The sequence below is a fragment of the Cygnus olor genome, chromosome 14 (assembly GCF_009769625.2).
Source record: "Cygnus olor isolate bCygOlo1 chromosome 14, bCygOlo1.pri.v2, whole genome shotgun sequence".
Classification (NCBI taxonomy): Eukaryota; Metazoa; Chordata; class Aves; order Anseriformes; family Anatidae; genus Cygnus; species Cygnus olor.
Genome location: NC_049182.1, coordinates 19922512 through 19948166, shown reverse-complemented (window position 1 = coordinate 19948166; position 25655 = coordinate 19922512). Strand labels below are relative to the sequence as shown.

The 25655-nt window shown below is 62.0% G+C and overlaps 1 protein-coding gene across 3 annotated transcripts in view; it reads left to right on the top strand.

Annotated features, from left to right (window-relative positions):
* Positions 1-25655, top strand: part of PPARGC1B (PPARG coactivator 1 beta) — a 46696-nt gene that overhangs the window by 9402 nt on the left and 11639 nt on the right. For 2 of the 3 annotated variants that reach the window (XM_040573303.1, XM_040573306.1), the window contains exons 2-7: positions 18735-18908; positions 20798-21010; positions 22875-22991; positions 23423-24572; positions 25016-25052; positions 25379-25443. In XM_040573303.1, the coding sequence (XP_040429237.1) occupies positions 18735-18908; positions 20798-21010; positions 22875-22991; positions 23423-24572; positions 25016-25052; positions 25379-25443 (1756 nt within the window). The remainder of the gene's footprint in view (positions 1-18734; positions 18909-20797; positions 21011-22874; positions 22992-23422; positions 24573-25015; positions 25053-25378; positions 25444-25655) is intronic. The other variant, XM_040573305.1, reaches the window with a different exon arrangement.

Sequence of the window (25655 nt, the reverse complement as noted above, 5' to 3'; positions counted from 1 at the left end):
TCACCCCACGGACGCGGCCCTGCAGGGTGAAACGGGGCAGGTTGGAGCTGCGTGTCCCCAGCGGGAGGTGGCGGCGCGGCGCGGAGGGCTTGGAGCGGCCCTAGGACGCCGATGCCGCTCCGGCAGATGGCTGAAACCATCGTGCCCTGCTCTGAGGAATACAAATGTGCGGCAGATACGGTTACCCATCCCCGAGAGCGGTGTTAGCTTTCATCTAGATCGATATCCCCGCCTGCCTGCGTCTGCCAGAGCACTCAGTTGGCAACCCAACCCCAGCCAGGAGGAGACACCCGCCAAGGCTCTGCTGCCTGCCCCAGCCCCCGCCCGTCCGCGCGTCCGTCTGCCTTGGCGTGCAGGCAGAGGCAGCACCGACCACAGCGCCGTGGCTGCGCTGCCGGACCCCTTCATGCGTAAAATGTAATAAATAGGGCCATAAGCCTTTTACGAAGTCTATTTCCACCCTTGGATCCGGGATTTAATGCACGGCTGCTTAGCGAGGCTGAGGATTTCAGGGGTCAGCGGGGCTAATTGCACTGCTGCAGGAACAGGGCACGCGGCAGGGTCCCGCACATGGGCAGAAGGCGGTGGCAGGGACCCGGCGGGGAGGGACCCGGCTCCCACCCTGCCCTGTCCCTGCACCAGGGCCCGGAAAGCAGCCACCACGCGTGGTGGCTTGGCAGGTGACCCTGGAGAAGAGCTCCTCGGCAGGCACCGGTGGCTTTTTGGGTTGGGGGGAGCTCGCTGCCACCCTGCTGGCCCTGGTGCCGGGTCACACAAGCCGGGCTGTGGTGGCACACGTGTGCTCCGAGGTGGTGCCACCGGGAGCTGTCCCCAGGGCCACCAGGAGCGGCCGAGCAGCTCCGGGGCACAGAACCGGCCTGGTGCCGTGGTGTGGGCTGTGTGCCTGGCCGGGACGGGGCTGGCTGTCGGGGAAGGCCGTGCAGCATTGGGGCAACCCACAGCCAGCACGAGGGGACCCAGATGCCCCCAGGTGAGCTGGTCAGCGGGGCCCTGCCGGCGGCCGCAGCAGCTGGAGGGTGCCAGCTCCGCTCCGTCCCTTCCCGGCTGATCCCGCCATCTCCATCTCACCGAGTGCTGGAGTCGCCATGGAAACCGGCGTGGTGGCAGCGCCATCACCCACAGAAACCGTGCGGGATCCTCCGGCCTGCGCTGGGCTGGCTTAGGGCTGCCAGCCCCCTGCTGCTCATGCTGGTTCCCCGTGGGCTGCAGCATGCTGCTGGGTGCCTGCCGTGCCCCTGCCTGTGCTGTCGTTTTCCTGGAGTTGCAGCAGGGCCCGATCCATCAGGGCCTGCCAAGCCCGGAGAGAGCCTTGAAGGATGCGCAAAAAAAAAAAAAAAAAAAAAAAGTGAAAAGCCCTATAGTATTGCTATTAATAGTTCCTTTTGTCAAAGTTATCTTTAGCAGCTCCGTTCCCACCTTCATTCACAACAGCGATCGCACGGGCCTGATGCTTCTCATGGGTGCTCAGGTGGCTTGGAGGTGGCCCTCACTGCTGCGGGTGACAGAGAGGGACATCTCTCAGGGCTCGTTTTTCCCTGGTGACTGCAGCTGTGAACTCTGCTTTGCCTCTCCTCCCACATCGCCCCTGCCTGAGCTCCCAGGCAGCACGGCTGGGCCGTGCCAAAGGCTTTCTCCCTGGAGCATCCCCGCTGGGAGCCGCAGCGGTGCTGGGGTCGAGCTCGGTGAGCGGAGGAGGCAGCACCCGAGCTTGACTGCCTGGGATGGAGTAGACGTTTTCCGCTTGTATCTCAGGGGGTGTTTTCATCGCTTTCAAGCCCTGGTCCTGCCTTCCCTCCGCCATCCATCCTCAGAGCTCCTGCAGGCCCTGGGAGGGCTTTGAAGGCGCTTTGAGACTTGGTGCCGTTCGGCCCCTGCTGCGCGGCAGGATCTTGCAGCACCTGCGAGGGCAGGGCAGCTTTGTCCTGCTCTTGAACTCCGCAGTCACAGAGCGCCTTGGTTCCTGGCCTAATCCGTTCCTGCGTTTAATGAGCTGCCTCATTAGAGTGCCTTTCCCTAATAACCACCCCTCCGGGCTGGGCGAGAGGCTGCTGATGTTCGCTTGTGGATAACTGGAGGCTGCCGAGGGCCTGTCCAGGTGCTGCTGGGGTGCAGGGAGCTCACCACCACTCTCCACTGGTGCCTGCTCTCTGCCAGGCCTGCGGCGCTGTGCCTTTTCTTGGCGTTGCGGTGAGGCTGTGAAGAGGGGCAGCATCCCCAAGCACCCCAAACTTTGCCCCCCTTGCGTTCCGGCCCAGGAGCTGCTCCCAGCTGGTGGCGAAAGCACCCAGCTTTACCAGCCCCAAGCCACCAAGGTGCAGGTGGGGAGGAAGGAGAGGGGGTGGCACACAGGTTGCACTGGGAAAGCCATCTGCCCCGCAGGTGGCCAGACTGGGTATACTGGGTCCAAACTGGCCAGCCACCCAGACAGGCTGGTCTGCAGTCTCCCAGGCAAACATGCTTGCCTGCTGATGTCCCACCCTCGGGCTCCTGGCATGAGCCTGCCAGCCAAAGCCACGCATGTGCCGTGGGCCGGGCATGCTCAGCGCCGCAGGCCTGGGCGGGTGCGCTGCCAAACCTCAGTGATGGGGTGCGAGCTCGCTGCCGCTGTGCTCGGGAGCTTAGGCGGCAGCTTTTGGTAAATGGAAATGGAAATCTCCCTCCCGGGGGCCTGCTCTGTGCAGAGTGCCCGTGGTTTGTGGCAATGGGCTCCTCGGGGCGGCCTTCCGGGGGATGTTGGTGCCGTCTGGTCCCCAGCTCCGTGGTGGCTGCCCCAGCCAGCCTGGGAGCCTGGGGGGGAGGGGGTTGCTACAAAGGAAAGGGTTCAGCGGTGCCAGCGTTTCACGTCTGCCACAGCACGTGCTGAGCAGCCCCCGTCTTGGGGCCATGGTTTTTAGGGTGGCGATGATGCAAGGAGGAAGGCGCCTGGTGCCGGCGCTGCTTATATTTAGCTGACCCAGTTGCTGAGTGGGGGCTGCGCCCTGCGGGACGGGGAGGGTCGGGGATGGCTGGCGCTTCTCCAGCAGGATCGGTCCCCAGAGGGGGCAGCCCCACCGGGAAATAAGGAAGCAGCACGTCGGTGGGAGATGGGGCACGTGGGGTGCTTTCCTGAAAAGTGCCGCTGCTCGCGCTTGTCCTTGCCAAGCTGGAGGTGACATCATGTTCCCATCCGATGGCCTCCCTGAGGTCCCCTTGGCTCGCTCCGAGCTGGCGGGGCTGTCATACCTGGAGAAAGGCAAGTCCCCGAGGTGGGTCAAAGCAAAACGCTTGCTGCGGAAAAGGAAATTAATTAGAGGAGCTTTGCTTCACTCCAAGCAACTGGAAAGGCTGATGTTTTCTCTGTTGGACGATAAACTGATTGTAATGACAAAACCTCAACAAAAGCAACGCTCTTAAATGCTTTCTTAATTAATAATTCTCAATAATTACTTGACGTCAATGACCAATAAACATTTCAGAGAAAGGAAGTTGCAGTTAAGTGCCGATACCTTTGTTCCTCCAATCACCGAGCCTGGCTCCTCAGTGTCTTGATGAATCCAACAATAAAACCCGGGGAGGGCCAAAGCTGATGTTTTTAAGGGAAAAAATTAAGCAGGAAAAAACAGTCAATAAGGTGTGTGCACAGGCGGAGAGGGGGACAGCTGAGCAGCCACCCCCTCTGCCCATCCGCGGGGTGACAGCACCAGGTGGGTGGCCCCATGGGTTCCCCTCTCCTGCCCCTCTGGTACTGCTGAGCCCCCCAGAGCCCCAGTGCGCCCAGCTGTGCCCCTGGTGTGGGCTCCGGGGGCAGCGTTCCCAGGGGAGCCGGGGTTCGAGGGGGCTTCGATGCTGAGCATCATGCGCCCGATGGGGTCACCTCCATGGCTTCGTCTTGCAGGTGCCTGCCATGTGCCTCCTCCTCCTCTTCCTCCTCCCAGTGGTCCGTCTTTAGGGCAGCATCTCCCAGGGCCTGCCGGCACGGCCAGCTGCATTTTATCGGGTGGGGGTCAGGGGGACCCCTCTGCATCTGATGTTGAGCAGAGCCTCGGGAAAATGTTGAGCAGAGCCTGCTGCTTGTCCCCATCGCAGTGCCCCTGGCACGAGCACGGTGCTGGGAGGGTTAACATCCTCCTCCTCCTTCTCCTCCTCCTCCTCCTCCCAGCCTCACAGCCATCTTAAATCCACCGAGCTGGAGCCCTGCAGTCCCGTTCCCTTTTACAGTATATGCCAGCCGGGAGCCCTGCCGGCTCCTCCGTCCCGTCCCGCTCCTTTCCTTCTTTGGCTGTCCCCGCGCCGCCTGCCCTGTGCTGCTCCCCCCGCGGGGCTGCGGGCAAGGCGAGGGGCGAGGGGCGAGGGGGTGTCGGGGCCGGGCCGGGCTGGGGCAGCAGGCGGGGCGGGGCGAGGTTTGCAGAGGTTTCTCCAGGACGGCGCTTGGTCCCTGCCAGGAGCCAAGGGGGATGCCAGCCGGCATGGCAGCGAGCTGCAAATCCCTTGGCAGGCGTTGGTGACATCCTTCTGTGGGGGCTGAGTCCCCACCCCAAGGGCCAGGAGGGGAAACTGAGGCACGGCCGCGGTCGGGAGCTGCTGGAAGTGCAGTAGGAGATGACAGAGTGGGGGAGCAGGCAGCTTTGGGAGCCTTTCACAGCAAACCTGCCCTGGGGGGGCATGGTGGTGGGGCCAGGTGGGGAAACCCATGCACCGATGGAGAACTGGGGTGAAAACACAAGGGTGGGAGCCCCACGCAGCAGGGCCGGGGTGCTGCTTGCTGTCTGTCCTGCTCTCCTCTAAGGGAGCCACCGGATGCGTCCCCATCGCTGCCTGGAGTGTGTCCCCTGCCTGCCAAGCTGCGTCTGCCTCCTGCCAACTCTTATTTTAGGGCTGCATTTCTCAGCTGCTCCTGGCTCTGTGTCCCCGGCGCTCGGTGGCCTGCTACCCAAATACCAGCAGCAGCACGAGGATCTGTGGCCCTGCAAGCCCAGGGGAAGCGGGGGAAAGGCCCCGGGGCTGGGGAAGGATGGGAGCTCCAGCCTGTCCCTCCCTCTCTCTGCAGACACTGCCGCAGGGAGGGACGTGCCCCGGGGAGCACGTTTCTGGCTTGCTTGGGTTGTTGCAGGCCCGTGCTCAGGACGGACCCTGGGCAGGGGAAGCAGGGGGAGCAGCCTGCGAAGGCACGGGGACGTCTCCTGATGTGCTTCTGGCCCTGCGAGCTGTCCTTCTGGCCCGGGCTTGCTTCCCAGCATCCACTCTCCCCCGGAAGATGGACTCCTGCCATCTGCAAGGTCTGGCTGGGAAACGGGGCATTTAAACTCCCCCCTCACCCTGAGGGGGGATGCGGGGAGAACCCAATGGCTTCAAGTTTCCCTGCAGGCTCAAAAAAATGAACTGGGTTTTATGTTGGTTGGAAGATGGTAAAACCAGGGGAAAAAGGGCCAAAGCATATCCCCCATCTCTGGTTCCCAAGGGGACCCTGACTGGGTGGCTTTTCAGCTTCATTGCATGAGCTGTGTGGCTTGTCTTGCCTGTCCCCATGTGGGGACAGCCTGGGGTGTGACGTCCTTGTGTCTGGGACCCTGAGCCCGTGGGGTTTTGGTGGGGGTCCGGGCGGGCTGGGGACCCAGAGGTGTCTCCTTTGACTGCACACCGCGGTCACGGGGCAGGAGATGTGGCTGTGACACGCTGGCAGCAGCGTGCCCGGGGGCGCAGGTGTCCCCGCGTGCCCCGGCGGCGGCGCGGGATGCCCGGAGTTCCCGTCCTCCTTGGCCCCGTCTCAACGGGACTTGGCGCCAGGAATGGAGGAGGAGGCTGCTGTGCGCAGCCAGCAGCGCCTCGTCCCAGCGGGGCAGGGGCTGGCTTGCAGCTCACCCCGTCTCTTCCCCATTTTTCCTGGGTGTTGGGACATGGCAGCAAGCGGGCAGCCCTCGGCGTGGCATTTGGTGGCGCTGGCCGGAGCGCAGCCCCCTGCCCTTGTGCAGCAGCTGGGGATGTGGAAGCGTCCCCGTGGCAGGCTGGGGGTGCTGCTAGGGGAGCGGGGCCAACGGCGCGGTGACAGCCAGCATTTGGTGGCCTCCAGGTCTTCACCTCTTGTGCTCTCCGCCAAGGAGTCAAGTCAAGGAGGGTGCAGGTCCCCAGCAAATGTTGGGGGGCGTCTCCTTCCCTCGGGGCTTCCTGGAGCGTTTGCCATAAATGTCTCCTCGCCCAGAGCCCCAGGAAGATGGTGAGTGCAGCCAGATCGAGTGCTGGCATCCTCGGCTGTGTTGCATCAGCAGGAGAGCTGCAGAAACCCTGCTCCTGGGGGCTGGCTCAGCATCCTGCGCTGGGTGCCCCGTATCCTGCCGCTGCTCGCAGCAGGAGCCCTTCCCACCGAGGCCATGCCCTCTAAAAGAGGTGCTCGTGCACCTCCAAACCTCCAGGATTCAGAGTGGGGGATTTGGACCCACGGCATTTTGCCAGCAAACCAATCCCAGGAGACAGCAGGGAGAAGCCTCGTGGTACGTGTGGTGCTTTGCACCCTGTTTGTCTGACCTCACTGCTCCTTCTGCAGCTGCTGCACCTGCTGGAGGCTGTGTCCTGCACAGCTGGGAGGGATCATGGGCATATGACCAACCTGTGCTGCAGAGGGCATCCCTCCGCAGAAGGAAGAGCTTTTCCATCCTGCTGTCTGCATGGCCCGGGACACAAATTTCCCGGCTTCCTCCGGTCCTTCGTGGCTCTGCTGCAGAAGCCTGAGCTCAGTGGGGCTGCTGGGGTGCCCAGCGGTGTGGCGGTGCCACATTGTCACCTCCATCCCTCTGCAGCCCTGGCTGGGCTCTGACAGCAGCCGTGGGGGACCGTCAGTGCAGCACCCTGGCTCCTTGCACCAAATCCAGCAGCAGGCACGCTAACAAATGAGGAGTCTATATTTAGATGCAGTCTGGAGAAGCGTCACGGTGTTGCCAGCGGATTTTACTATTCAGTGCAGGCAGGTTTCCCCGCTCCTCCCGTTTGATGCCACCTTTGCAGAAAAGCTCATCAAGGACACCCAGCACTGGCTGGAGAAGCACCCCAAAGAAAGCACCCCCTGCCTCTGGAGCTCAGCACCCGGGGGGGGATGTGAGGAGCTGAGCTTTCCAGGGAGCCTGGCATGGGAGCTGCCTCGGGGCCTGTTTGGTTTTGGCACAAGCCTTATTTTTTTTTCACGGAAGTTGGTGGTAAAGAAATGTGTTGCAGGGGTAGAGCCCACCTTTGGTGCCACCCCAGCCCGGTGTCAGCTCCTCTCCCTGCACCGCCGCTGCTGCAGCCATGTCTCCTTCCCATCAGCTGGGCTGCTGAGCCCGCTCTGTTTTGCGAGGAGCGCTGCAGAGGCTGGCTTCGCAGCACTTCTCCCTCCCCACATCCCCCTGGGGCTCCCCAAATTGGACACCCTTGGCAGGAGGAGCCCGGGGCCCAGGTGCAGCCGTGCACCTTGGCGTGCCAGCACCGTGCCGCTAACATCGTGAGGTGCCGGGCCACGTGGTGCTTGCAGCACCAGCAGCCTCTGCCCCGGGGCTGGTGTGAGCAGCCAGGGGATTAGGGAAAATTTCCCTGCTGCTGCCAGGGCTGCCAGGCCCCCGCCGACTCAAACAGCTGCACATGAAGTTCCCCCAATCCTGAAAAGTAGGGAGAGGCAGCGATGTTGTGCAAAGCAGGAAGATCTCTGCACGGAGCCAGGCTGCTCCAGGTTTCCTGCCCTCCCAAGGGAGCGTGAGATCGGTGCTGGGATGGGTGGGACAAGATTTGCGCAGTGGTGCTCGGATCCTGGGTGTTGCCCCCGTTTTGCAACGCGGCGGAGGTTGTTTGGAGCTGACGCTGGGTCCTCTCCGCTCCCAGGCTGGGGAGGGAGTACGGGCAGAGCCAAATGCCAAAGCACTGCCTCGGGGTGTGAGCATGGCTGAGAAACCTGGTGACAGATGCGGCGACGCCTCCTTTGTGGCTTGTGGCGTCTCTTTTTCCCTGCACCCCTCCAAACTGCGACTGCAGCAGGTCGCGGGGAGCAGTTTGCTCAGGTTCCTGTACCCCACCGAGGATGCAGACGGGGTGGGAGACCCGAGCACGGCTGCAGCGACGGGCAGCACTCACCAGCGATGGGGCAAGCAGCCCCTTTCCACCTCTGCTGCGCCCTGGGGCTTGCGCAGCTCGAGCTCCTCGCTGCTGGTGCTGTGCCGGTGCCAGCTGCGCATGGACAACCTTTCCTCCACTCCCCCGTGGTGCACTCTGCATCGGCAGCACGGGGACGTCTGAGGACACCTCAAGGACCGTGAAACCCGCTGACGGGGCTGCTTCACAGCTGCCTTTTGGTGCCTCCGTGCAGCAGGCGGGGAAATAAGAGCGCACCATGCTGGGGGCTGGCGACCCCCCGGCTCTGCCCCGGGCACCCAAGGGAGGGGGACACCTCGGTGGCAGGGTGCAGCATGCGGAGCTGGGGGGGACTGAGGCACCAGCGGCCGTTTGGGGAGGAGGAGGAAGGCACCTGACCGCGAGGCAGCCGTCCAACTAGTTGAAACGGCTCCTGCTGCTGTTTGCACAAGCAGGCACAGTGCGGCCGGGGCTGGGGACGAGCGGCTCCACCCGGGCGCCCACGGCCAGGAGCCCCGTTCGTGCCAGAGCAATGGGTGCTGGGGCCGAGGGGGCTGCTTGCTGCAGGGGTGGCACGTTTGCCCCCAGCATTGTTGGGGTTTTGAGGCTGGTTTTACCCATGGCACAGGCAGGGTCCATGCAGGGTGCCCAGCCCGCTGGCTGGAGCCACAGCACTGCTCTCCGGGGTGACATTGGAGGCGAAGACAGCTCTGCCCAAGGACACCCGGCCCTGCTCCTGCCCCACAGCCCCGACACAGAGTGGAGGCAGCGGGGAGAGACGGCTGGCTCCTCTGAGCAGGAGGTGGATCGGATAAAAGGGGCCGGGTAACTGGAGCTGCTCACATGGCTGGGGAGCTCTGCTGGGCGCGGGGACCATTCCGCCTTTATGAAGGTGGCACCCAGAGCAGTCACCTTAACCCCTGCAAGCCCTGCCGTGGGGACACGCTGCTGCGAGCGGGGCAAGCTGCCTGCACGAGGGGCCCCTCGGCTCTCGTGCTCCCAGTGTTACCCATAGGGAGCTTAGGACTATACCAGCCTGGTGGTGGCTCTGGGCTGACACCGGTCCCTGGGCACCAGGCTGCTGGACCCGGATTTCAGGGCTGGGTCGCAGGGCCAGCCTGCCCCAGGGACCCGGCTTTAGGCTGATCCCCAAATTCACTGGATGTGGGGAATGTCAGAAATGGAGGGGACACGGCTTGAGAACGGACACAGCGGTGAGGGAGGTGGCACAGGACATGGAGCAGAAGGGGCAGGGACAGGTCTGCTTGGGCACCGGTGGTGATGCTTCCGGGCTGTGTCTGCACCAGGCAGGGAGGAGGGGACGGGAACAGCCCCCAGCAGCCCCCAGCAGCCTCAGCGGGGAGCGGCCGGGCCCCACCCAGGGTTTGCAGCTCCCTGTGCGCCTGCCGGTGCCTCTTGGGCTGGGGTTTTGGGGAGGGGAAAGGTGTGGTCCCTCGCAGGGGGTAATTTTGAGGAGCGCGGAGCTTTGTGTTTGTGTGCGATCGGCCTCGTTTGCATGCACTCCCAAACAAGCATTTTGCCCTCGGAGGGGATTTTCTATCTGCAGATCTCAGAGCGCTTTCTTTCCGGGGTGAGTCACTTTTCTGGGGGGCAGAGTGGGGAGCGCCCGCTCCCCACAGGAGCTCTGCAGGAGCAGCCGGGCTGGCGGCACTGGCCCCAGTGCCCTGTGCCCGCTGCAGCTGCCAGCATCGCTCCCTGCAGAGCCCAAACATGGGGCAGACGCTTGCCCAGGTGGGATTCTGCCTGCTCCCGGGGTTCCAGCACAGTGCGGACACAGGAGAGGCAACACGTTGTGTTTGTTGGTGTAGCTCTGGGAAATCCCCGGGCCAAACAGGTTACGCCAGTGAAAGTGCGGCTGGGTGGTGCCGGCGTACCCGCAGCCAGCCCCGCAGTGCCGGTCAGGGGTCACACCTTCGCCATCGCCTCGCAGCGCCGTGCTCCAGTCACGGGACACGGGTCCTGTTACAGCCTGCTCCATTTCACTTTCCCAGGCCTTGCTTTCCCCCGGTACCAGCTGGCACGGTATCGATGCCGTCGATCAGTTAGCAGAGCTGATTGCCCAGCAGGGTTTATGCCCACCTGGAGAGCACCAGCCGCTCTCCAGCGCCTTTCCCACCACTGTTGTTGGTTTGAGCCACCCGCGGTGGTGCCAGCTCTCTGCAGTTTGGGGTGCAGCAGAGCCCAGAGGTGTTGGTGCCCACACTGTGCCCGGGCTCCCCCCACGACTTTCCTGGAGCACCAGCAGGGTTGTACCACAGCAGGACCAAGTGGTGACCCCGCCGGGTGGTGACGCATCAGCTCCGGCTGGGCACTTTGCAGAAAATGGACAGCAACTGAAACAGGGAGAGTTGGAGGGCTGAGGGGATGAGCAAGGGTAAGGAGGGAACCCCCGATTCGGGAGACGGGGCAGGTGGGGACCCTGCTCCTTGTCTCGTGGGGGGCCTGGCGGTGCAGGCGGGGCAGCAGGCATCCCGCAGAGCAGGGGCAGGAGCCGGCACGGGCAGCGCTGCCCGCTCCCTGCAGCCGGGGGATGCTGTGAGGGGTGCAGGGGGCCAGGTAAGGAGGGCTGGGCAATGTGGGCGCTGCCACCCCCGCTGGGATACAGGCCTGGGCATGAATGAACAGGTCTGGTGGGAGGGTGCACAGAGATCAGAGTGGTTTTGCTCTCTCCACAGCGGTTTTCATCCTTAGATGCCTTGCAAGAGCTTCATTTTCCGTGCAGGAGCTGGGCACAGTGAGGCTCAGAGGCACAGTGTGCTCCCCAGGGGCATGCCAGGCCCTGCTCAGCTCCCAAAACCTGCTCTTAAAGGCCGGGATGTGCTGTGCCGTGCCGTGCCATGCCATGGGGAGCCAGCGCTTTCCATCCCTGAGGGTGGCTGGGCACGGGGCGGCAGGAAGGGGGTGTCCTGGCCACAGGTATAAAGGCTTGGAGTGTGTACTGGCAAGCGTGCTGGGAGGATGCTGGGGTGTTGGAGCCTGCAGGCAGTGGGAGTAGGGCAAGAAATAATGTTGTCCCCTCCTCGTTGCTTTCCTTAGAGGGGGCTCTGGTGACCAGCAGGAGAAGGGGTCCATGGAGGCTCGGTTTCGGTGCTGGGTGTCCTGACCATGGCACTGAGCGTGCCCATGGCAGCGATGTGTTGGGGCCGGAGCTGCTCAGAGCTCAGGCTAATGCGGGAAGATCTTCCCTGCACCTTCTTAACCTGGGCTTGAACCTTCCCCGTCTCCCACCTCGTGCTGATTAGTGCTAAGTCGGTACTTTGCTTCCTCGTGGTGCCAACGGCATCAAACGGTGGCCGTGCTCCTGTGCCAAACCCTCTGGCAGGTGGGAGGGATGTGTCCCTCTGTCCCCTGCCTGCCACCCCGGTGGCAGGATGGGCTGGGGACAGGCTGCCCCAGCATTCCTGCTCTGCACGGGGCGAGCCGAGGAGCATCCCGCACCGCTGGGCACAGACCTAATAAAGTGATAGCACGGGGCCGGGCTGTGCAGCAGCCACCAGATTATCTCCACCCGTTCCTCAGCTCTGTGTGTGAAGGGCCCGGATTTGGGCTGGCTTTAACCTCAGCTTCCATTTCACGGCTGCGGATCTGCTGACACAGAGATCAGAATGTGCCAAAACTCCGAGCCCTCCACCCGCGGCAGAGCAGGGCTGCGTGCAGAGGCAGGGCCCCCCGCTCACTTCCACCCCTCAAGAGCTGTGAGTTGTGTCCTAGGCCAGGAGGGAAGGGTATTTCAATAATTATAGCTCATCCCCTGCTGTCCTCACTTCTCCTGCCAATTCCCAGCCTCTAGACAGCAGGCACTGCGGTGTGGCACTGGATGGAGAGCTGTGCCACTGGATGGAGAGATGGACGGCTGGGTCCCTTGCCATTTCCCAGAAAACCCCAAAAGCCTCCTGGCTTTTCCACACCGCCTTTGCAAGCCCTTTGAGCATGGTTCATGGGTTTCCAGAACCACAGGAGCTGGCATGGCCAGGGGAGCTTCACAAGAGCAACAACACAGGCACGTGGCTCTGCTTGTGCCTGTAGTGTGGGCAGCTCCAGAGGCAGCTCGGGAACCCAGCGTGGCATGGGACGGGGATTTGTACCATGTTCCCTGTGGGAAGCATCTCTGGTTTCCTCCCCGTGCTATTACTGGTTCAACCTCTCTGGCATTCGCGGTGCGGGGAGCGGCAGGACAGTTGCTTGCTGCCTCCTGGCAGGGTTTTGCTCTTCCCCGACCGGACCAGCTGTGAGGGGCTCAGGCGAGCACGTGGTTCCCATAAGAAGCAGTGCCCATGGAGCCGAGCTGGTGATAGCCACAGGGGGCTACACGAGGGGAGGGGTCTGCAGCTCCCCCGGGACAGAGCAGGCTGGAGGAGTGAAGCGGTGGCAGGGGACAGGCAGGGCCGCTCCTCCTCCCGGCCCCGCGGCCACCCCGAGCCGACGCGGCAGGGCCCTCCCTCTGCCCACAGCCGTCATGTGGCTCCTGGCGGCCAGAGCATCGCAAGAGGAAGGGCTGAAAATAATCGCCTGCTCATATTATCCTTTCAAAAGGCGGCAGTTGCCGTGGTGGGGAATTTTGGTGACAAGCAGCCTGGCTAAGGGGCAGCTCCCCGCTGAGTCAGGCGCGCGCCCCGTCCCGCGGCACAGCCTGACCCCCGTGCTGCCGGCCGCTCCTGGGGCTCCCCGCCTGCCCCGCTGGCCCCACTGCCCCCTGCCCCCATGGCCATCCTTGGGGGCAGGACCCACACCACCTGGGCCACCCGGTTGGGCACGTGCCATCTGCTGTTCCTGGTTGTGGTTTTGGGGCAGATAGCGTAGAGCTCATTAAAACGCTGCCGGGGTTCAGGACTGGGTCTGCGCTGTGCTGGTTTGCTCCGTGGGTGCGGGATAAAGTCATGATGGGGGCCAAAGCTGCCTGGTAGTGCACTGCCCTGGGCATGACTTCTGCGCCCCAGCTGGGTGCTGAGCACCGCTGTCACCCTGCTGTGTGTGCCTGCGCTGGCATGGCCGGCAGCCCCTGCCCTGCAAAGCGCATCCTGCACGCTTGGCAGCAGCCGCACCTCCATTAGCTGGTGCTGAGAGATGAGAGGCCCTCCTGGGGAACGTCCCGTCCTCCACTGCATCTGCCTGCTGCCCCTTTTCATCGCATGGGACAAAATAACCTCCTGGCCCAGTTTGCTGACCGTGCCTGGTGGCGGGGTGGTGGCACAGGGGGTGACGGCAGCGGTGTGGGGCTTTGGGCTCTGCAGTGCCTGCAGTGCGGCCAAGCACGGCAGGGGCTCAAGGTCTGCAGGTATCCCACACAGAAATGAAGTGGGATCTGCACCCTGAGCCCAAATAAACAGCCATGGGTACGGTATTAGCATGCAGCTCTGCAAGCTGCGATGCAAGAACTCTGCTGCTGCCCTTCTTCCTAAACTCGACACACCTTTGTTTGAAATGTTCCAGTACACCTTTGTTTACTCAGGGCATTATCACCACTATCTCAGACTCCTTTCTTCTGGATCCATGTTGTGACTCAAGGATAGTTTACTGCAATTTCTTCCATCTTTGCTCCATATCAAAGACACCTTGGCAAGTTCGTGTTTATTGTTTGTAGTTAAAGTTTAATATTTCCTACTACTCGCATCTCGTGGTTGATCTTAATTATACCCTTCTAATGTAAGACAAAAGTCAGTGAATGAGAACGCTTTCGTTGTGCTTTCGGCTACGGCCGTGCCCCAGGCCCTGGGCTGAGCAGCCCAGCGGGTGCCTTGTGCTGCCTGCACAGCTTCTGGGCACCTCGTCTGGGCAGGGGGGTGCTGTGCGGGGTGCTGGTGCACCGTGCTGTGCAAGGTGTTGGGGCAGGGTGCTGTGCAGGGCACCAGGGCTCCCCCATGCAGCAGCATGGTTTTTCTTCCAACTGGGCTGGATCAATGAAACAGATCAATACCAATTAAAAAAAGAAAAAAAAGAGAGAGTGCAGAGGGCAAAATCCCCTGACCCTAGCAGGGCAGCGAGGTGTCGCAAGCCCTGTGCAGAACTGGGAAGCTGGGTTCTGCGCTCCTTGCCCCCGCAAAGGTGCTGTTGTGCAAAGTCCCCGACCTCGCCACCCTGCAGCTCTCCTTTCGTCCCCATCCCAGGGCCAGGGCTCTGCAGGGAGAGGTCCCATGGGGACCCCAGCATGCTGCCTATAAATATCTCGGGGTGCCGAGGGGTGGCCGGGCAGCAGGCACAACCCGACACTGTGCCTCCTCCTTCAGAGTGACATTTTGTCAAATGCCATGGGGAGGGGGGCTGCTATCTGCAGGCACACGCTCCGGTGACCTTCACAGCTCTGGCCAGGTGCCTCCTTGCTGTATTTGTGCTTATTTATAGCTCCCTCCTCCATCCATCCCCACCTCTGCCCCCCTCCTGGCACCGACGGGGAGCTGTCCACCCCATGCTGGCACCTCTTATTGGGGGACAGCGAGGGAGCCAGCACATCCCCGCGGGTGACAAGGGGCTGGTGGCAGCTTGGGGACAGGGAGAAGCGGGGCTCGGCGCGGGCTGCAGGGTGCATGCCGGGGCATGGCCAGAGCCCCCCTCACCTCCCCGCTCCCATGCTGGGGCCCAGGGCTGCACACCGGGGCATCAGACATCTGTTCCACAAGGGCCACGGCACCAGGGACAGGTGGCCTTGCCCCTGGTGCTGCAGCCAGCCCCTCGCTGCCTGCCCAGTTCACCCCAGTGAAACAATCACACAGTGTCTGCCTCCCCGCTTGTCTGTAATCCCCATTTCAAGCAGTCTGTAATTATGGATTTCCCTGATAAGCCCGGACGGCTGCCTCCAAAACCCCTGCCTGATGATTTTTGTTCTTTTTTAGAGACAGGCTCGGGACGAGGGCACGGAGCGGGAGGCTCCCCACCTGCACCTGGCAGGCCGCGGGGCCAGCACTCCCTGAGCTCTCTGCATTTTCTCACCAGTTTGAGTCGCAGCTGGGATGCTACGGGCTAATTTGGGGCTCTGCCTCCTGTGCGTGGATGTGCATTTATCCCTTAATGCCTTGAGCAGGCACTTAGTGGTGTGGAGGAAGGAGGCTGTGTGTGGGGTGAGTCACGGCCTCGCTCCTCTGCGAGGACATGGCCTCTGCCCCCATCCCTTGGCCTCCCCACGCAGCCCCCGTTTTCCTTCCCTTTTTGTTTGCCGGGTGCAAGGAGCGGCAAAGTGGTGGGTGAGCGGCAGGCCAATCTCACAGCGTCCCGGGGACACAGATGCAAGCAGTGGCACAAATCTGGCCTTCCAGGCTTACCTGGGATTAAGTTACTGAGAGGCTGCTGCGCCTGTCCAGCCGCGTCTCTGCACCGGCAGCCTTCAGAGGCCGCCCCTTGTGCAGCCTCGCTGAGCACAGGCACGGGCTGCCCGCCTGCAGAGCTGGGCCTGCACCTGGAGCTGGGCTGCAGAGCTCTTGTCTGCCACTTCAAGGGGCTGGAGGCTTGAGCCTTGTAGACAAGGGCAGTTCCTACCCGCTCCATCCTGGGGGTTAGGAAAATGTGGTGGTTTTACCCCGCTGGGCAGCCAAACTCTGCCACAGGCCAGCTGCAGGCATGGCTCACTGGTGCCATGCACAGCAGGCGGGGGACCTGCAGGGCTCACCGCTGTGCATTGAGGGGAGCTGAACTGAAGAGCAGGGTGAGATGAACTCGTCCTCATGCTCATCACCTGCCAGCACCTACGCTGAGCACCGCAGGCACCATCAGACCGAGCCACCTCAGTGGGCGGCCGCTGGGTAGGGCTGTCCTGGGGGGACCCCGGCCCAGCCCCAGCCACGTTCACCAGCGGCCGGTTTAGCCCACAGAGCCCAAGTTCACATTGAAAAAGAGGAAAACATTTCCTGTGTCGTTAATCCAATATTTGAATTAGAGCTGGGCTCACTTCTGTGCAGAGATAAGACCTACGCACGCCCACACTGGGGTTAGCACGGCTCCAGAGCAGAAGGAGCTGAAAATCACCTTTCCGGGGCGATATCCCGCCCGCTGACCCCACGGCAGCAGGAATTCATGGCTGAGCTCAACCGGGTCCCCTTGGAGGTGCAATAGGGGTGCTCCTGGGTATGGCCAGCACCACGGGGACACGAAACGAGCACAAATCCACAAAACAAGCACAAAGCCTCGGTGTGAGTGAGGGTGCCTGCCTGCCTCCTGGAGCAACCCACAGTTGAGGCTTCAGCTCCCATGTCCCCAGAGGGTGCAGGTGGGGGGCACGGGGCCCCCTCGCAGCCCTCCTCGGCAGCAGGGTCGGTCGGAGAAGCCGCAGAGCCCCCAGCAGCTCTGGTTACAGCCACGCTGCAGCGTGCACAGGCCAGGTGTCTAGGCTGGAGGATGCCTCCGAATTTTCGAGTATGTCGCCAAGGGTATTTGCTGGCTGCACACCAAGAACCCAGGGCTGATCTTCCTACAAACTCCCGAATAAAATTAGAACAAAAGTTCACTCCTCTCCCAAGGCAGCAGGAAGTGGAAAGGGTGGGAAAAGGGAGAACTGGAGCAGAAGAGCTCTTGTGCCCACAGCAGCCCCGCACTGGTACCTCACTGTCAGTGTTGGTGTGCGCTCCCTGTGCTGCTGGCCTGAAATGAATCCTCCCAGCCGAACAAGTGACGTGGGGATGCCCTGCCGGGAAGGTGGAGTTTGGGGGTGCTCCTGACCTATGTGAGCCGGGAATCCAGGAACATCCATGGCCCGGCACTGCCTGGGGACACCGCGAGCGGCAGGGCACCGCGAGGACACCGACCCCAGCGCCTGCCTCCGGGGTGCCCAGCCAGGGCAGCCCAGCAGCATTGGATTGCAGGAGTTTATTTTTACCCAGCCCTGTTGCCAACGGGGACGTGTCACATCTGCAGAGTTGATCAAAAGACGTCCCAAGCACTGGTGTCAGCTGCTCCTTGTCATCTCAGCACCGAGATCTTTTCCCTTGTGGCATATCAAAAGGAGCAGGAGGATTTGACTGCTTTCCTATTTTTAATTGAACGCACACACACACACGTATATGTATGTGTATGGCTTTTCTAAAAATAGAACCCTTTGCCTGTGTTCCCATGGGAAGATTTGGGGAGAAGGGGGAGCCAAAGTTGTTGCAGGATGTTTTCTGGGGCGGGCGCAGGAGCTGGGGAGGGAAGGCAGGGAGGAGGCACGGCAGGTAACGCACATGCCTGGGAGGGCAGAGGGCACCGAACGTGCAGCAGCAGGGCTGGCTGAGCTGGGCTGAAGGGAGATCTGCATCCCCAGACTTGGCAGCGGTGAGAACGGGGACCTTTCATCCCACTGCACGTGTTCTGAGCACCCGGAAAGCAAAGCTTTTGCTGGGAGGGGTTGAAGACCCCAGCCTTGGTGTGCACAGGACCATCCTTTGGGGGGACACCGAGTCGATCGTCTATGATCCTCAATTATCCCAAGGGAAAAAAAAAAAAAGACAATGAAGAGAGAAACCCTATCTTTGCCCTTCCTGGAGGTCGGTTTGAGATCCCTTTCCCCCTGCTGCATGTCAGAGGAGAGCCTGTCAGCACGGCAGAAGTGGAGGCCGTGTTTTTCGGCCTCCACAGCCTCTCATGTGCTCAGATGTTTGCCTGCTCCAAAATCCCTTTGCTGTGTAAATAAACTTGTTTCCCTCATCACCAGAAAACTCCCCCCGGGCAGCCAATACCAGGTGGATCTGCACCGGACCTTTCACCTCTAGGTCTGAGCCCTGTTTTTTGCCGAGGATGCATCCAGGAGGGAGCTGAGGGCTGGGCGCGGGGTGGGCAGGGGCTGGCCATGCGGAGAGGTGGGGAGGAAATGAAGGGGCGAGGTGGAAGCAGGGCAGGTCTCAGCTGCTTTTGGTGATTAAATGGGTATTTTTAGCTCAGTTCCTAGAGCTCAGGTCGCCCCGTGTGCTACTGGATGTTGATGTTTTTCCATGTCATTTTCTCTTGCATGTGCAAGAAGTGTGGGGGGCTGCAGTGCCTTTGCAGTGTCATGGGATGTGCACCTTCCCAAGGATTGTCACCGAGCATTTCACTGCCACGTAGCCGGGACGGGGATGGGGATGGGAACAGCCAGGCTGACCAGCGTGAAGGCCCGCAGAGCCTTGCCCCATGCACTGCATCCTGTGCGCGCCCCAAGCCTCTCGCCTCCCCCCGATTGCCAGGGCAGCTGGACGAGCCTGGAGGTCAGCCTTGCACCACCGAAGGCAGGAAGGGCTGATGAGGTTCGTCTGAGGGCACTGGCAGCTGTTTGCTTGCTGGAGCAATGAGGCCCTTCCCGTGCAGGCTCCACATGTGCCTGGTGCTGCCGCGAGGGCTCGCTGGTGGCAGCAGGGCAGCTTTTGGTGCCCACTGACGGCGGTGCCGGGCTGCGCAAACCGGTTTGCAAAAAGCACGGTGAGGAGGTGCTCTGTGCTCCCTCAGCTGCTGTGTAATTGCTCTCCCTTGAGCCATTTGCCAGTTTTATTCCAAAAAGCTGCGTCTGGGCTCTGAGTAATGCGCTCGAGCAGAGGCGATGGCGCGTGGGGACGCGGCTCCCCCAGGTCCCGGCCGTCCCCGCTGTTGTTGCTGCTGGTTGCAGCCTGTCGCTGCCAGCCTGGGTGTCCCCTGCAAAGCCCCACGTGCTGTGGTGTGGCCGTGAGCTCACCTCCTTTCTCCTCTCTCCACAGTATGAGGTGTCCGGTGAGGAGCACCTCTACTCCGACTTCCCCGAGATTGATTTGTCCCAGCTGGATGCCAGCGACTTGGACTCGGCCGGCTGCTTCAGTGAGCTGCAGTGGTGCGCGGAGCACTCTGAGACCGAGTCCAGCCAGTACAGCACCGACGACTCCGAGCTCTTCCAGGTACCCTGGGGACACGGGGACGTGGGGAGACGTCCCTCCGCCTGCTGGTCCTGGGCCGCTCACTTGCACCTTCCCATGGGCGACTGCCGAGGGCAGAGGCGTGGGGAGTGCAGGGGAGGGTAGAGGAGGGAGGGGAGGTGTGGGGGGACAGCTATTAATATCGCCTCCCCAGCTGATTAGTGCTCCCATTAATTTGCGCACTGGGTCTAAATAGAGCAAGCAGAGCAAGGCTAATGAGGAGGTGTCGAGCGGAGTGGGGCTGCTGCGCCAGCCCGCCTGTGCTGTGCTCTCCAGCTTCAGCATCACCTCTGTGCACACCGGGGGGCACCCGTGGGTGGGGGTGTCCCCAGCACCCACCTCTGCCTCCCTAGGGTGGATGCATCCTGGAGCAGGGCATGCACTGCTGCAGCTGCGGGCAGGCAGGGGCTACTGGAGCCCCAGTGGGGCAGGGGAGACCGAACCGCTGAGCGCTGGTGTGAAAAAGCAAGCTGCACGATGTCTGATCTCCGACGCTGACATTTACAGCTATGCCTAAGGAGAGCAAACACTCCCTGCTCTCCAGGGCACAGGGCAGCCCTCGGGTGCGGGAGGAGGAGGAGGAGAGCCAGGAGCAGCGGAGCTGCCTTTCCAGAATCCTCCCTCCTCTTGTGCCATGGCCTCAATGTGCCCCATCCTCCTGGGATGGGGCTGCCGTGCCCTGCTGAGCATCGCCAGGCGCTTCCTGCTGCGACAAGGAGGCCAGCTTGGTTGTGGCACACTGGGGCTTGCTGGTCACCAGCAGTGGGTCGCTTTTTGGGAAGGCGGAGGATTTGTTCTTAAAGAAAGGAGGAAAAAAAAAAAAAGCCCCGATATTTTCTAACCTGGCCATAATAATATGGCTCTGGCTTTTGTGCTGTGCTGATGCTGTGCTTGAAAATGGTCCAGTCCAGCTGACGGACCTTCATCACGAGATGCATATTTTCCGCTGAACTTCCTGGGGAAAAGATAAACAGAAAAGAAACGCAAAAGGCAGGCCCGTTAGGAGCAGCAGCGTATAATGAAATGTGTCCCACTGAACTTGTGTGCACAGCAGTTTCGTGCCAATAACAGGAGGAAAAGAAACGGAGCCAAAAATGGAGTATCCTGCTGCCTTTCCCTGGAGCCTGCTCTAGTAACTGCAAGCAAGGTTAGGGCACGGAACTCAAGATATTTAATTTTTAAACAAGAAGAGAGAAATAAGGGAGGCTGCGTGCAGCCCGCAGTCCTCACCGAGAGCTCGAACTTGTCCCGTGCTAATTTTATACCTGAGAGTAGCCTGCTTCTTGTTGGGTATGGTTTATGTTGAGTCTATTGAGGAGGAGGACCAAAACGAGCCAACTCCTGGCTCGCTTGGGCCATTCCTCTGCTTCTGCACCCTGTCTGGGGCGTTTGCACCATACTGCCAACAGGAAGGGGCCTCATGCACAGAGCCTGCCCAGGGTCATGCTCCCCGTGCCATGGGGGCTGTCGCCCTTGCCCTCTCAGGGGGCTGCACTCTCTTTTCCCCCGGGCAGCCCTGGGCTGGGCTCTCCACGTTTCCTTCCCCCCAGCATCCCCTCCAGCTGGCAGCAGGGGGCTCACAGCCCAAAGCCGGGATCATTTGGTCAAGGAGCCTTTTAATCGCCACCCCCATTCCCGCTGCGCTTTGCTTCTAGGGACAGAAGATGCTCTCTATTATTTTTCCCATGGGGGTTGCCTGGGTTGTGGGTGGACGGATGACATCCCTACGCGGGTCATTCTCCCCTGCTCCCATCTCCGTGCCCCAGGGGGGTAAATCCCCCCTCAGCCCCCTGCCAGCCTGACATGCCCCCCCGGAGGGAGCGACCGCGGGTGCCTCGCTCGGCCTGATTCCCTCTCTCTGCTCCTTTCAGATAATAGACAGTGAGAATGAAGCGCTGCTGGCGGCCCTCACCGAGACTTTGGATGATATTCAGGGAGCTGACGTGGGCCTGGCTGCCTTCCGAGCTCTGGAAGAGGGGGACACGCTCAACCATGCCTACACCTCGCCTGCCCCTTCCCCCAAACCTGCCGTCCCGGTCTCGGGGGGGCCGCCCCCGGCCCCCGAGGTTGATGAGCTGTCTCTAGTAAGAACCCACTTCCTACTGTTTAAGGTGGATTTGGATGAGCCCCTGATAAGCCGGCTGCATGGGTATGATAGGAAGCAAAGGTCTGAATTTTTTCATTCTAGGCTTAAAACTCTCTCTAACCGTCAATACCAAAGCATATACTTGTATTGTATACGTATACATGTTCTGCATCATTGCTGTCACCTCCATCGCCATCCTCATGGGAACGAGTTGCTTGCTGCTGTGTGTATATAAATATATATACCCAGGGGGCGGGCGCTGCCCACAGGGGGTGTCACGGTGCTGGGGGCGGCTTTGGCAGGACCCACACACCTCCTTTTCTTGCGAGGCGAGGCTGTGGGGCTGCCCGGGGCTCTCTGTAGCACATCCCAGCCCCAGCCCCAAACCCCAGGGCAGGTGGCTGCTCCTGCCTGGCTCTGCCTCAGGTCCCCAGGACCGAGCTCCCCGCTGCCCTTGCAGGAGGTTTGACCCCCTCATGCCCCCACGTGTGGCCTCCAGTCCCTATAGCCTTGGTGACCAGAGCATCCCTCTTGGTCCCCTGAGGTATCGGGGTTCCAGCCCCACTCCTGGTCCTGGCCCGTACTAACTGGCAGCATTTGCTGCAACCCTCCGCTGTTCCCGGGAGGTCCCCTGGGGTGGGGGCACCCAGCCCGCTCCCTCCGGGGGCTCACGGTTCCCCCCAGGGCCCCCTAGCCTTGCCCGGGGTCTCCCCCAAAGCCGTGCTGTGGCGGGGAGGAGTGACATCCAGTGGTGAGAGCGTGCATTTCCACCGCCCCCAGCCCTGCCCGCAGGTGGGTGTATATATCACACACAATACGGATGTGTATATATAGGATGTATACGTTGCAGGGGGGGGGGGGAAGGTGCTGGTTGCTTCCACCGACAGGAGCTGCATGTCCAAAGCCTCAGGCACCCCGGCTGATGTCTCCTGGCAGCCTCTGACCCAGGAGCCCCCCATTCCTATCACCCCTTAAAAACCCCACAGCCCGACCCAGGGGTCTCCAAACCCACAGGCCAGCATGGGGGGGGCCGAGCCCCCGATCTATCTCCTCCATGCAGCCTCTGCGCAGTCGCCTTGCCGTTGAGCTGTTGTTGCCTCCGGTTGATAGCGCGACGGGCGGGACACAAAACGTCATTCTTGCTGGCTGGGGGATATATATATATTTTTTTTATTTTCCTGACCAAAAAAGTGTTTGAGTAGAAGGAGAGAGTTTTGCTAACCTCGCTGTCAGAACTGATTGCGCTATGTGTAACCCAAGGAAAACCCCGCTCTGACCACCCCGAGGGACTGCAGGGGAGTCTTTGAACGGAGCGGGCTGGGGAAGATCCTCAGCCAGCCCTCGGTGTGTCCCGCCGGGACTTACATCTGCAAAACGCTTTGCGAGCTAATTAACGAAGGGAGGCCCCTTTCTGGGTGTCGCAGCTGAACAAGCCTTGCAGGGCAACCCAAGTGAGCTGCCCAAATCAGTCACGCTTAGAAATGTGAAGCCTGGCACCTAGGGACAGAGCTGATGGACGTTTGGATGCCCCGACAGCTCCCACGTGTCTGGTCGGGGCGGGGATGGCCCTGGGGAGCAAATTCCCCTGCTTCTGCCCCCATCCCCACCACCCCTGCCCTCTACAGGGTCGTGGGCAAGGGGGCTGAGCGCTGCCGAGCGCTGACAGGTGCCTGCTCGCAGCCACAGCGTGAAGCCCCTCAGTGCCCTTTTATTGCTCCCCCCCACCCCCCCCACCCCGGTTTTTGAATAGGACGCTTAGCACTGGGCGCAGCCTGCAGCCCCTGGGGCGTGGGCGGCCACCAGCAGAGGCGCGGTGTTGTCGCCGCAGTGCCGACGCGCTTTCTCGCCGCTTCTCGTTGCAGCTGAAGAAGTTGCTCCTCTCTCCATCGCACGCGCCTCCCAGCTGCGAGGCTCAGAGAGACGGGAGCGCCCGGCGCCCGGGGACCCCTAAGTCTCGACCCTCGAGGCCCTGCACAAAGGTATTTTCAGACCCCTCCGTTTCACTGGGCGCTGGTTTATGAAAGCCGCCCCCTCGCCCCCCCTTACCCCAATGGTTTATACCCAAATGTGGGATCACTCGGCCTGGGGAGAGCTGCCTGTCGCGCCGCAGAGCCTGATCTTAAGCTAATCTCCTGCATCCCAGCAGAAGTTGCCATCAAAGATTTTTCTACTTGGATAATGGTAATTGTGCAGTGCATTAGGCCAGGCAAATTAGATTGCCTGGGAACAGCTGCAAATCCTTCCTGGGGAGGAGGAGCTGCCTCCTGGCATGCCTGAGGGAAACCCGCTATCCCTGGCGGCTCCATTATCCCGGCTGGCTCCTTACCCCGGGCGGCTCTTTCCCCTCAGCACTGGGGCTGTGTGTGAGGGCGAGGCGCGGGGCTCACCGTCTCCCCTCTCGTCTTCCAAGGTGGAGGCTCCCCGGGACCGGAGGGCGAGCGTCCCGCAGGCGCAGAGCCGCAGCTGCACTGAGCTGCACCGGCACCTCACCTCAGCGGCACCCTGCGCCCAGACCTCAGCCCCCCGCGCGCCGGAGGAGTGCCCCAGCGGCCGCCACCACCCTGCCACGGGCGACTGCGCCCACCATGAGGATGACAGCGACTCCAGCGAGGACTCGCTGAGCTCCGGTGACGTGGTGACCTCCCCTTCCTCGGCGGAGGACAGCGCCAGCAGCCGGTTCTCCTGCGACGGGGAGATGCACACGGTGGTGGAGCTCATCCGCTACATGCACACCTACTGCCTGCCGCCGTGGAAGCTGCCCGCCCGCGACGCCACTGACGCCAAGCCCCAGCCCTGCAGCAGCCCCTTCAAGAGAGCCAAACCGGACTGTCCCCCGCAGCCGGGACACCCTGGTGGTGCCGAGAGCCGACCGGGCTGTGCCTGGCAGGCGGCCGGGGGCTGCAAGAAGCCCGCAGCATCCTTCTCCATCCTGAAGGAGCTGCTGGCACGGGACCTGCTGTGTGATGTGAGCAAGCCCTACCGCCTGGGCAAGCCCGTGTATGCCTCCCTTGCCCGGCTGCCCACTGCCAGCTGCCCCGCCATGCTGGTCCAGGATGGGGCGGACACTGGTGGGACCTCCAAATCCAGAGCCAAAGTGGTGCCAGAGAAAGCGGAGCCAAGGCAGAGCCTCGGGGCTGAGGCGGAGGCTCCACGGGAACCTGGCAGTTTGGAGGAGGAGGCTGGGAAGTGCGTGGGCGCCCCAGCTGTGTCCACAGGGAAGGCAGCCCGGCGGCCGGAGAGTACCGTTTACGCTGTCCGCCGGTCCAAGAGACTCAATCCCGAGCTGGGCCACTGGCTCTCCTTCCTCGACGAGCCGCCCCTAGAGCCCTCTGTGCCCCAGGAGGCCCCGGCCTCCAGGGAGTCCACGCTGTGCCCGTTGCTGGAGGCCTTCTCCGCTGAGGAGCCCGCGGCCGAAGTGGAGGTGGGCGGCACGGAGGAGGGAGACGGCGGGTGCGTGGCACCGCTGACAGAGCCTCAGCCCCTCGTCCTGGCATCCCCAGGGGGCAGCGAGTTGGGCGAGGGTGCTGAGAGCCAGCACTGTGCCCCCCGGCAGCAAGCAGGTGAGGGGGTGGGAGGTGTCCCCTGGGTGCCACCTGGCTGAGGGGTCCCACGCATGGGGAACTGGTGGCTGTTCTGGTTTTGGGGTGCTGTTCCAATCTGTGACCCCCGTGCCTCCTGCCTCAGTTTCCCCATCCTTATAGCATGAGGAGGCAGACAGTGTAACCCGGCAGGGATTGGGCTGCCCCCTCCCTCAGGGCTCTCCCTGTGCCTGCACACTGGGGTTCAGCCGTACCGGTGCCCCAGAAGCGCAGCTGCCATCAGCCTGTCACTGGCCAGCACTTTGTGCGTGCGAGCAGCTCCAACCTGCCATCCCTCTACTCGTGTGGCTGCTGCCACCTCACCGGCAGTGTCCCCAGCCGCAGCTCCTGCTGTCCCCTGCCTGCCCCGTGGGTGCTGGAGGGAGCCCAGCTCCGCTGTAACCCTGCTTCTCCCTGCCTTTCAGAAACACTGCGGTGTCTCACGCTGTCCTTGGCGCAAACGTAAGTGCACACGGGATTTGTGTGGGCTAAATTAATCGCGCTGGGGCTGGAAAGCCGCCTCCTGCACCTTGCTCACAGGTGCAAGGCTCTGGAAGAGCTCCAGGCCCTCGGCAAGGGTTGGTGCCGGGGTGGACGTGCCCCGGGGACCTGACTGTGGCTTGTCCCCGCTGCGGTGGTGGCGAGGGCATGCTGCTCGCCCCCATCTCCGTCAGGCATTAGGCGTGCTGGGAGGGTTCATTTGTAGGCAGCATTTTTATCAGCCTCCTTTTTTTTTATTTTCTGTGTTCACCTACACACCTTCCCTCTCCTTATTTTGTGCTGTTCAGTGACCCGACCTTTGGGAAGAGAAACTTTGAGCCAATGCTGACCGTGGAGCTGTGTGGGACAGCAGGTAGGACGGGCTTTTAATGTTCTCACTTCTCCCTGGGATGGGAAATCCTGAAGCCACTGCTTCATCCCGTGGTGCAGGAGCACATTCTCCGTGCACTGGTTCTGTGCTGGAGCACCATCAGCAGCTCGTGGGCTGTGTCGTGGGCACTGGGGAAAGCGTTTGGAAGTGGGGAGGCTGTTTGGAGGGGCTCCTGCTTGCAGAGAGGCCAGGAG